This window comes from Taeniopygia guttata, chromosome 3 (assembly GCF_048771995.1).
Source record: "Taeniopygia guttata chromosome 3, bTaeGut7.mat, whole genome shotgun sequence".
NCBI lineage: Eukaryota > Metazoa > Chordata > Aves > Passeriformes > Estrildidae > Taeniopygia > Taeniopygia guttata.
The window spans coordinates 112,011,743-112,023,586 of NC_133027.1; the positions used below are offsets into that span (position 1 = coordinate 112,011,743).

The window sequence follows — 11,844 nt, forward strand, 5'->3', positions numbered from 1 at the left end:
ATGCCAGCTTGCCTTGAGTCAATGGGGAGAGACAGTGCTGCACCAGATGAGGTTTTGGCCTAAAGGGATATAAATATTTGGATATCATATTGCTTGATTAGCTCACTAGATAACTTCATGTGAGACTGCTGAACAAAGTCTTAAAGAGATCACGAACATTCTGAATGTAAAACTCCCTTTAGTGTAATAGCTTTTCTTCAGGGGCATTTAAGGTTTCTGTGGCCCAGTTTAGGGATCATTTTAACATGGCTCTGATATACAGTTTCCTTTGCCTCTCTCTCCATATTTACTATATTTACATTTTTTATGTGACAGAATTTAACAGGTGGGCAGGATCCTATTTCCTCATTGTTCATCTGGTAGCACCCTTTCAGGACATTAAAAATCCCTTAGTGTATTTTCAAGTATTAAACTGGCTGTTCAAAACAAAGCCAATCAAAGTATTTGTTGTGTGATTCTTAATTCTCTCTGCTATCTGCAGACACTGGGGACTTTCCAATCTTCTTCAAGTTTTCTGGAAGGAATGCAACAGTTGTGGCTATTTTACCCCAGACATATTTTACATTCACAGGTTTTTTTCCTTACCTTCTTTTTCCAGAGCTAAGTGCCCAGTAGCTCACAAAGAGCCCAGCCTTGGGCATCAGGGATACACAGTCTAAGTTTTCTGCAAACCACCTACACCCTTCACAACCTTTGACAGCCTCTGATGGGGACAATGTAATGTGTCCTTGGAAAATGTCAGCTAGGTGAAGAAGTCTGGAGGTGAAGAAGACAGGTGATGTGCCACACATTTCCTTTCCTTCTGGAGAACTGGAAAGCAAAAGAACTGCTCCCTCAGCTGTGAGTGCTTTAGGGCAGTGAGGAGGCAGTGTTAGCAAAGGACACCAAGCCTTTAAGGATTCACTGCCACTTTTCTGCTCGGAGTAATTCCCTGAGAGGGCAAGGAAAGCTGTCAGGGGTCCTCTGATTTACGGCTATTCACTGTGTGTCCCTCCTGCTGGAGCTACTGCAGCTGCACTCCAAAGGATAATAGCCAGAGAGAGACACACAGAGAAAGGTTCCCGGGGAAGCACATCACCCTCCTTCCTCCCCCTCCTTTCCATTTTGTTTGTATTTTGCTTCTGTGGCACATCAGGTGCAGGCTGCTGCTGCCCAGCACAGGCAAAACCCAAAGAGCCAGGGCAGATGGGGTTTGTGTGCTCCGTGCTCAGCCTTGCTAACAAAGCCCCTCTGCCAATTCCATCCACTCAGGGGCTTTAAGGCAGAGGAACCCCAAAAGGGCTGTGGTCTATTGTCTCCAGATCGTGCTGCCTCTTTAAAATCAGAAATGCACGGCCAGCTTCAAGGTGCCTCCCACCGAGCAAAGGCTTTAGATGCAGGCACAGAGGCAGAGGAGCCATCCTCCCCTGAGCACAGGGCTAACCTAATGGGAGAGAAAGCAGCGCTCAGCAGAGTCCTTGGGCTGCTTCCAGTGATCCTTTCTCTCCTCCAGGAACAGCAGCACGTGCAGAGGAGAAACCTGGCGGCTCTCCACAGCACCTGAGACCTCCAAGGTGAGCACAACTGCAGGTACCCTTTGAGTCTTATGTCAGTTTGTAGGTGGTTGTGTTGCTTGTATTTGTTTTACAGCTATTTTACAGTGGAATCTGTCACAGATACTGCCCCTTGCTTTGGCCAACAGATTTTGCATCCAGGTGTTTATTTAACACTTCTCTTAAATGAACTTTTACCTTTCCAGGCAGTGGAGGTGTCTCCTGAAGCAGTCTCTTGTCAGAATTGTTTCAATTCAGGCTTTAGCTTTCTGTTATTCTGTTCTGCAATGCTCAGTTTAAAAAACAACGTGGTGACCAAAGTTGTTAAAGAGAGTTTCTGACAGGTATTTGTTAAGTGTCGGTACATCAGGGTCTGAAGGTGGTTCCAGGGAAAGAAGGGAGCAGATTACCCTTTGTAGCTGTGACTGCTATTGTTCAGTAGCGTTTGACACCCTGAGGACTTACTGCTTCAGGGCAGAAAAAGCATTAGTACTCCCAGATCCTCAGCTCGGATGAGGTGAGACTGTCCTGGCAGCTAGGAGTCTGCTGTGAAGATTCCTAGATGGACCATGGGAAGATACAAGAAGATGCCCTCTCAGCATTTTGATACAGAGAGGCAAAAATAAGGAGTAGATTGACTGGTTTTTTCCCCCTCTGTGTGGGAAAAAAATATTTTTTTTTTAATATTTGGTACAACTGGCAGTACAAAGAGGGGAGCCTCCTCCTCCCCAGCATCAAAAATGCAAGGCACTCCGTCTTGCTTACAGAAGGTTTTCTCTTTCACCTTTCACTCTCTGTGGAAACACTTTCCCTGTGAATGGCAGATTTGCCTTCACAGCTAAGCTCTACAAGTTGGTTCATGGGGCAAAATTCTTGTCTCTGCAAATTGGCAGACTTCAGCTGTTTGACAGAAGTGATAATGGATTATACTGGCAGAAAAACTTTGTCCTTGACTCAATTAATGGCTTCCAAAAGGGAAGTGATGGATTTAGTATTTTCTTGGGTGTTTGTGACTCTTACTTCATTAAGAAATGTATTTAGAAGCAAGAACATCAGTTCTCTTTTCATTCCCCTCTACCACATCACTGTGAAACAACCAGAATAAACTCTGTCCAAAAGGCACATTAAATGCTTTACAGCACACTGAGTTGTCATTTTAGTGTCTTTTACCTTGCACAGTGATGACAGCACCATGGGCTTGCGGGCTGGTAGAGTTTTAAACTAGATTTTACATTCCTCCTAGACTGTCATTTCACTGCCTGGTGAAAATTTCATTGTTAGTAAATAAACCTGCTGCTGTAACAAACAGTGCATGAAGCAACTAGAAGCATTTATTTTGTAAGAACAGAAGCATCCCTTCACAGGGTATTTCCTCCTTCTGTGCACATGCAGCAACAGATCTGTGGGGCAATCAGGTGGCTATTGCTTTTCTTTCAAGATCAGTACTTTTGCTGTCATTTCCTTTCAGGAAACATTTTCTTCTTTTTGTTCCCACAGAAGGAGACAAGTGAGGCTGTTGTCCTACAGTCTTCTGGGGACACAGACAAGGTTACTCACAGCTCAAAAGGAAGTTTTGGGGGAGGTCTCTTGCCTGCCACTCTTGTGGCTAACACAACACCAAGCTGCACATGCCAAAAGGAGACAGACGTGGCCATGGAGCAAACTGAAGGCGACCTAAACGCCACCACCCACCTCAACTTTGCTGCAATCTACGACATCCACGATGGGGATTTCACCTCTTTGAGAAACTTCTCTTTCCCTTTCAATTTCACTTACGGCGATTATGACCTGCCACTGGACAGTGAAGATGACATGACCAAAACCCGCACCTTCTTCACAGCCAAGATTGTGATCGGGGTTGCTCTGGCTGGCATCATGCTGGTCTGTGGCGTTGGCAACTTCATCTTCATCGCTGCTCTCGCCCGCTACAAGAAGCTGCGAAACCTCACCAACCTGCTGATTGCCAACCTGGCCATCTCAGACTTCCTGGTGGCCATCGTGTGCTGCCCCTTTGAGATGGACTACTACGTGGTGCAGCAGCTGTCCTGGGAGCACGGCCACGTCCTCTGCGCCTCTGTCAACTACCTACGAACTGTGTCCCTCTACGTTTCCACCAACGCTCTCCTGGCTATAGCTGTTGACAGGTAAGTGGGATGCCACGACTGCACGGAGATGTAGCCACAGCTTCTGAGGTTCTAAACCATGTCCTCAAGTGCCACATCCAGGTTTTTTGTGAACTGTTCCCTGGGCAGCTTGTTTTGTTGCCTGACCGCTCTTTCAGTGAAGGGTTTTTTTTCCAATTGGGCAGCAGCCCTGAGAGACTGCCTGCCTTTTACTCCAGGAATATTAATAATTTAATTTAATTGTATCCCTTCTCAAGACTCTTCTCTCAGCCTCGTGCACCCCCAGACCTCACAGACCAAGGCACTGAGGATCAGTCTGCTGCTGGCATAAGTTTGGCATGAATGACTCACAGAAAGCCAGAGATCAGCAAACTCTTTACAGAAAGGCCATCATCACAAGACCTCTTTCATATACAAACACAATACACATCTCTGTAGACCCTTTGCACATACATATGTGATTCCCACCCTTCCTTCCTCTTCTTTCCCCCAGTTTCTCTCATGTGCCACTTCAAACTTCAGTGTAGCATGGCAGTTTTCAGTCCCTGATGCAAAAATCAGTTCAGGAGCAATGAGCCCTGCTGAGGGCTGTACAGATACAGATTATGGATGATTCAGCTGTTCCTGATGTGAATGGAAGTCTGTGAAGACACTCTGGAGAAGCTCAGAGATGTTTTCACTGGTGTGGGCAAGGGGATGATCAGCTCCTACAAAACAAATCCTTAACAAGCATCTAACAGAATAAGCTTTCAACAGCAGCTGAGGACTTGGGATAAACTTCTAAACACTATGTATGCATTACCATTTTCTACCAGTTTTTCAGCTTCTACAAAATTTTCTTGGAATGCTCTGCCAGTGCATCCCAGGCTGATGAAGTAACGGGTCATGGCGCCCTTATGCCTGTTAAAAAATCAGATTTATAGCATATCTTCCCACACATCTTTAAAAACAAGCCTGATTAACAAGATTAATCACTGAAGCTCGTAAGAACACACTGTTTTGGTCTCATTGCTTTTCTTTTTTCTTTTTCTTTTTTTTTTTTTTTTTTGCAAGCTATTGGTTTGGTAAACAGAGAGAAACCCCATTGTTTAACAAGCACCTATTCCATGTTATCTCATGTGGATTGTTGACTTCTGTCTCTAAAAGGAACAGGCTGCTAACAAATGTTTAGATCATTTAAAAGGAATCAGCCGTGTAAAGTAAGTCTGTCCCACTGAGGACTTTCTTTAGGGAGGGCTCTCTTTCTTCTTCATCCATATCTATTCACATGAAAAAATAGGAATTTCACATTTTTAAGGCCACACCTACACTAGAAAAAATACATCTGAAGAGGAAGAGCGCATGGTAAGGGTCTAACGTCCGCACTGAAAATATTTAACTGTGTCCCCTGGATCAAACACTCATGGGCATTTGGTGTGTTCTATGTACACTTTTGGAGCACATCTTCCAGGATAGTTTCATCTGAATTCAGTTTGTGAACTGCAGAACCACTCCACGGTAGCAGCCCAAAGTGGTAAGCAATGACAATCAGGAAATCCACCACAAAAGCTTCCTCTGGACTCTGCTGGACAGATTGATCCCATCCAGCCAAATGTTCTGCTGAGCAGATATGCACATTTATGAATACATACACATATATTATGCCACAACTTACTTCCCCAGGACCTGATCTAAAAATGTTAACCTTCTGCTCTGCAATGAGGCTGACTCATTTTGCTGACCCCTGACATTTACCCTGCACTATTAAGAGTCATGAACAATTTATCTGCTTCCAAGAACTGGCTGATGAAAAGTGCTGCTGACTTTCCATTTTACTTTAGAATAAATATATCCTATGGATGCTATTCTATGTATTGAGTATATACAGATGGAATAGACTCCAAAAGAATGAGAAACTCCACTTTTTGAAACAATACTTTGGGTAAAATACAGTTGTACTGAGATGCCTGATAAAAATCTCCTCCCAGCAGAAATACTACAACCTTGCAGCTTTACAGTCCTAAGCAGTGCAAATATCTAACTCAAGTGTTCTGCTTTGCCATATTACTTAATAATGTATATTTAAGATGAATAAGCAATAGTCACCTCCAGAATACACACAAAAAGGGTTTGTGTGGGCAGAAAATAGATACTCATTCTGTTGGTGGCCTAAGATCATGTTCACCTGTAACTATACATTATCATCACCTTCAGGTCTTTACACCCCACGGAATAACCACAAAAATAAGAAAAACACTGTGATGGATATGTCACCTCTTTGTAAAAAGAGCTATTTAAGTAGCTCTCTGCCTAGGGAAAACATTTTCCTGATTCTACATTCTTGTCTTTTCTTCCCTGGGCCTGACTAGATGTGTAATAATGCATTTTTCAGACTCTTGCTCCTGTTTCAAAGGAAAAGTTGTGATACAAAATTGTAGCTCAGCTCCAGGCTGCTACTTCACAGCATGTTCCTACAGATGATTATGTCCTTACAGACGAGTATGTTCAGGCTCCCCCCTCAGGAATGACAGCAATTTCCTCCTGCCCAATTCTGTTTGCTTGTATTTTGAAGTGTGTTCTGACCAACAGTGTTTTCAGACTTCATTTTGAATATATTTTTCTGTTCTAGGTATTTGGCCATTGTCCACCCACTGAAACCACGCATGAATTATCAAACAGCAACCTTCCTCATCGCCTTGATCTGGGTCATCTCCATACTTGTAGCTATTCCATCTGCCTACTTTGCTACTGAAACCGTGTTGTTTATAGTGAAAAACCAGAAGAAATTTTTCTGTGGCCAAATTTGGCCAGTTGACCAGCAGATCTACTATAAATCATATTTTCTCTTCATCTTTGGCATTGAATTTGTAGCACCTGTGATTACAATGACCTTGTGCTATGCCAGGATCTCTCAGGAGCTTTGGTTTAAAACTGTCCCAGGATTTCAGACAGAACAAATCAGGAAGAGGCTTCAGTGCAGAAGGAAAACTGTCTTGGTACTAATGTGCATTCTGACTGCCTATGTTCTCTGCTGGGCACCTTTCTATGGCTTCACAATTGTCCGGGACTTTTTCCCCACCCTCTTGGTGAAAGAGAAGCATTATCTGACTGCCTTTTACATAGTCAGGTGCATTGCCATGAGTAACAGCATGATAAACACCATGTGCTTCGTGACCGTGAAAAACAACACCATCAAGTACTTCAAGAAGATCATGCTGCTCAGATGGAGGTCAACGTATAAGGGAAGCAAATCTAGCACAGATTTGGACCTGAGAACAAGCGCAATGCCAGTCACAGAGGAAGTAGACTGCATAAAACTACAATAAATTTTCTGAGGTTCTCATCTCACCTTTTTTGGAGAGGGGTTAAAGAGGAAATACCACCTTCTCAGAAGTTTCTTCCTTATCTGTGGGAATACTCACCACTGGTGAGAGCCCTCAAAAAAGCAGCCTACTTTGCATTCCCACCAGAACTCTTCTCACTGGACTGCTGGATAATCCTTAAGTTTCGACAGATGCTGTGCTTCAGTTCGTGCATCTGTCAATTTGGGATGGAGACACTAATTTTATAGCTGTTTAATAAGAATAAAGAAGTTTATGAATGCATTAGAGCATCCTACAATGATGGAAAAGTTGAGTGCTGACCCTAGCAGCGATGCTTGTTTCTTAAGAGAAACCTCTTAACCCCTCTGAGCTTATGACTTTTACCTTTAGGCTATTTGGTGTCCTTTTCTTTCTGCTCAGAAGAGAAAGGGTGCCAAAAAAGCCCATTTTGCTTCCTGTCACTCTTTAACCTCTCAGTTTACCCCTCCTCTTGAACTTTACAGACCACCAGCTTTCTACTGTCATTGGCAATATGCACAGCATGCTCTTATGAAAGGCACGTGCTCTGAAAGCTAAAATCTGCTTCAGTCAAGTGAAAGCCACAAGTTCCCTGTTACACCTTGTTTAAGAATGCTTTATCAATATTCCACTCTTTAGTTTTATGGAGAGTGTTACTCTGTCATGCATTTGGAAATGCCACAGATACATATGATAAGGATCTACTCCCTCACCTCCAGGCACCCTGTGGCCAACTTCTGCTGCCTTGAGATGCTGAGCTCCTCACAGACTCAATCACAAAACTGTAGCACTTGTGAATAACATCTCCACATTTCTAGCCCATCTGCACACATTAGCCAGGACTGTGTCCAGCTAGGCTTTGACTGACTCCAAGGAATGCTGGTAGTCTCCCTGGATCACCAGTGTCAGCATTCAACAGCTCTCACTCAGTGAAAAAGTGTTTTCTTACGTTGAGATGGAGTTTCATGTGTTTTACCTTGCTTGTCAGTGGGATCCATACAAACCTACAGCATGGAGGTGGGAAAAATCCAACCAGACATCTTATCAAGCCTGTGTGCACCTTCACAATAAAGGAGAAGCAACACCAAAATACCAAGGAGATCCTGAGATGATCCATGCATCTTTTTGGAAGCAAAATTTAGGCTTCAGTGAGCCAGCCTCTGGCTGAGTTGAGAAACTTATTGTCTGCTCAGATATGATGCAACAACTCTAGATGAATTCTGCTTTTCCTTCCACAGTGCTTCTTTTACTGTTCTGATTTCGTGCAACTCCAGTTTGGATGTTTCTTAACTGGCAATTGTGACAAAGCAGGTGACAGTAACAGTAATACCTACTCATTTCAACTACTCATAAGGTATCATGGACTTCTGTGTACAGAAATAAAATCTCTTCTGCTGTGATGACAAATGCTTCCTGTTTTAATGTGGTTGTGCTTACTTTCAGAGTAAATGGTTTTGGTAAATAACTTTGTTTATTTGTGAATTTAAAGTGAGCAGCCAATCCTGCAAATAAAACATGGCCTCAGTATAAGCATTCTGAATTATTTTTTGTCTTTTTCTCTTAACCATCACTTTCTTACCCACCTGAGTAATGTGAATGATCCCATTGCTGCTGAAGAAAAATTGACCAATTAAATTTAAGGGCAAAAGGATATTCAAATCCATTAAAATGTTCAAAGCCTCCCATCATTAGCTGCTCTTAAATATATGTTGAAGAGTATTTCATCATTTGCTGTTAATGAAAACAAAGACCGAAGTCATCCTTCAAAATGTCAGTTTTGAACAGGGGTAAGTACTAAATCCATTTGTGTTCCAGCCTGCCACAGAAATTTAAAGGACCAGAGAGTTGAAGTATTTCACTATCAAAAGGTTTAATCTTGTAATCTCCTGAAATCTCATGGTTCCTTCTGAAACCTGCCCTAGCTGTAAAGGTAGCTAGCATTGTTGCCTTTTATTAGAGTGTGTGACACTCCTCCCACCTGTTTTCCCTGCATGGTTTTGGTGCAACAAAGTCAACTGACAATTTCCACACTCGGGAAATCCATCTAAGGCTGAGTTAATAAAAAAAAAAGCAATTTCTGCCAAGAAATATAGTACTAAACAAAATCTGAGGCAGAGAATTGCTTTAAAACTCTGGAAATCACTCTGAGAGCTCCAAGAGGGTATGAAAGCAGCATCCTCCACAGCCCCTGCTGAGGGTTTAGGTTTTGGGACTGCTGTATTTTGACATGCTGAGGTCCTCCAAGCAGCAAAGCAGTGTTGCAGTTCTGCTCTGTATAGAGCAGAAGTCATGCTTTGCCCTCAAATGCATCTGTTGTGAGCTGCATCCACAGGCAGAGGGGGATCCCACTGAGGAAGGGAGACAGTTCTGTTCCCTGATCCAAGCAGGCACATTACCTTAGCCTGTGCTGGCAGCAGCCCCAAACAGCCCAAAACAGGGCACTGTCAGAGGCAGTGTTTGCTCCCAAACTGAGCTCCAGCAAGCAGAGACCTGGGGCTTTGCATGGGGACCAAAAGCCACTTATAAACTACTGTGAATATTCCTGAAGTGTGCAGGCAGTGGGAACAGGCTGTGACCCAAGTGGCTCCCTCAGGGCAGGGTCTGAGGGACAGGACCAGACCCCATATTCCCCAGGGCTTACATGAGCTGTGCAGGGAAAAGAAAAAAAAAAATCTTTTTTGTACCATCACAGCTTACTAAAGGACAACATTTAGAGAGGGAATTGAATATTGAGCTCTGCTTGTAAACAGAGAAAGACAAGCATAAGCTGGGAAGAAGGCAGCACTTGTCTCAGAGGAGAAATTTGTACCTTTCCAGCACAACTCCTGCCTACTGGAAGGCAGGAAAAACTCCTCTGAGCAAGACCTCTATGGCCACCAGCTGCCTACTGTAAGCTCCAGGAGAACAGCTCCATCATGCAAGAACTGTGGCATGTGTCATGGATCAGGAGTGGGTAAGACCTGGGAGCTTTTGGCAGTGTTTAGATCACCATGCAGTGAATTAACCAGATGTTACCATGTCTCAGTTGTGGCTAGCTCAAATTTTTGCTGCCCAATGCAAAACTGTGGTGCTACCACACCAGATCACTGCTCAGCTGTCTTCCTGCAAATCCACAGCCTCACTTACTTCTACAGCAGCTTCTCCAGGGATAACTTGAGAGTAAAATCCAGTCTCTGCTCCTTCATGCTGAAAAACATAAACCCAGGTGCATCTGGAAGGTAAAACAGTGACCTGGAATGGCTAAGAGAGCATTAGGAGAAGAAAAAGCAGCTATTCTCAGCAACAGGCACTGAGAAAACAAAGGCTGTGTCATTAAATCAATTGTCCCTGTACAAAAGGGGGGTGACCTGCAAGATCCCAGGCCAGCATACATCAAAGTAGCCAGTACAGAAAATTTCCCTGGAGACTGACTGACTCATCAGGAGCTCAGACTTTGCTGTGATCCTTCTTTGAGCCTTTCCTGTGGCAACAGCTCCCTCCAGCTGCTGCCTCTGCAGCACAGCATCACCACAAACTGCAGCAGCTCACATCAAACACCGAGGGAATGGCAGGTATTCCCAGGATTCCTATGGCTCCAAGTGAAAGCTGGGTACCCAGGCACTTATCCAATGCCTGTGGTGTCTGCATTCCCCCTCTCCCTGTGTTGGCAGGGCTGTGACAGATGCTGGATGCTTGGGCTGTCCCCTCTCTAAATGCTCTGTACCACCTGTGCAGAAAAACACACACCATTGAGCAGAAAAAAGCAGAATCGAGGCAAGATAGACACTTGTCCCTCAGGCTCACAGAGATTTTGCTCTCTCATACTCTCTGTTAGACCCTGCACTGTAATCCACATTGCCAGGGTAAGCCTAAACTTGCAGACTCAATTATGTTGGAAATCTGAGGTGCTTGAGTCCAGCCTTTGGCCAAACACCACCATATGGATGAGACCATGGCACTGAGTGCCAGTCCTTCCTGAAAAACCTCCAGATGCAGTGACTCCACCACCTCCATTCCAATGTCTAACCATTTCTGTGAAGGAAAGTCCTCCCAATGTCCAAAGAGAACCTCCCCAGGTGCAGCTTAAAGCTGTGTCCTCCTGTCCTGTTTCCTGGGAGAAGAGACTAACCCCCACTTGGCTAAAATCTCCTTTCAAATAGCTGTAGAGACTGCTAAGGTCACCCCTGAGCCCCATCTTCTCCAGACCAAACACACCCTCAGCTGCTCCTCAAAACCCTCAGCTGCTCCTCAAAACCACTGACGAAGCAGGAATTCCTGCAGCTTCAAAAGTGAACAGAAGAACATGGAACAAATCCCAGTATAAAAGTCACCAAATAACCATGGATAGTAAGCAACATCACTGAGCACAGAGTTTCCCAAGTCATCACCTTCTTCAAAACCAATACCAAGTGACAGAAAACACTAAGATGGCAACACTTCCTGGAAAAAGGCATCCCTGAGTTAAAAAGGAATGTCAAAACTCTACCTGCTCATCTGCTGATTCCAGAGGAAAAAATGTGGAAGGTAACACATGGAAAGCAATCGCAGGAAGCAATAGGATCTGGGTGCACAGCACTCTGAAAGCTCCAGGAGTGACACACTGCTCCAGGATGGCTCTGTAAAGTGCTCCAATATATGTCAGGCACTATAGAAATAAAGAAAAAAGCCATAGGGTGAAACGCCTCTGAAAAAGCCAAATGGGAAAACACTCCAAAAAACACCAAAAAGATGTGAAGAACCCCTCCAGGGCCATGTGGTGACAGTCTCCAAAAAATACCAGGAGGAGGAGGAGGAAATTGGAAGAGTCAGTAAGCAGTATGCAGCCAAGGACTCCTCTGTCGGAATCTGAGGTATTGATGATTCTGAGATTGTAGAAAGTCTCTGTCTGTC

At 44.1% G+C, this 11,844-nt stretch overlaps 1 protein-coding gene across 1 annotated transcript; it reads left to right on the forward strand.

Annotated features, from left to right (window-relative positions):
* The first annotated feature begins 1,398 nt into the window (after positions 1-1,398).
* Positions 1,399-8,507, forward strand: PROKR1 (prokineticin receptor 1). The gene is made up of 3 exons (XM_002197380.5): positions 1,399-1,553; positions 3,030-3,676; positions 6,264-8,507. Exons 2-3 carry the CDS (start codon positions 3,186-3,188, stop codon positions 6,958-6,960), a joined length of 1,188 nt encoding a protein of 395 aa, XP_002197416.5. The 5' UTR covers positions 1,399-1,553; positions 3,030-3,185; the 3' UTR covers positions 6,961-8,507.
* The last annotated feature ends 3,337 nt before the right edge of the window (positions 8,508-11,844 follow it).

Coding starts and splice junctions, on each gene's coding strand:
- PROKR1 (XM_002197380.5), top strand. CDS start 3,186: ATGGAGCAAACTGAAGGCGACCTAAACGCCACCACCCACCTCAACTTT. Junction 3,677..6,263: donor CTGGCTATAGCTGTTGACAG/GTAAGTGGGATG, acceptor TTTCTGTTCTAG/GTATTTGGCCATTGTCCACC.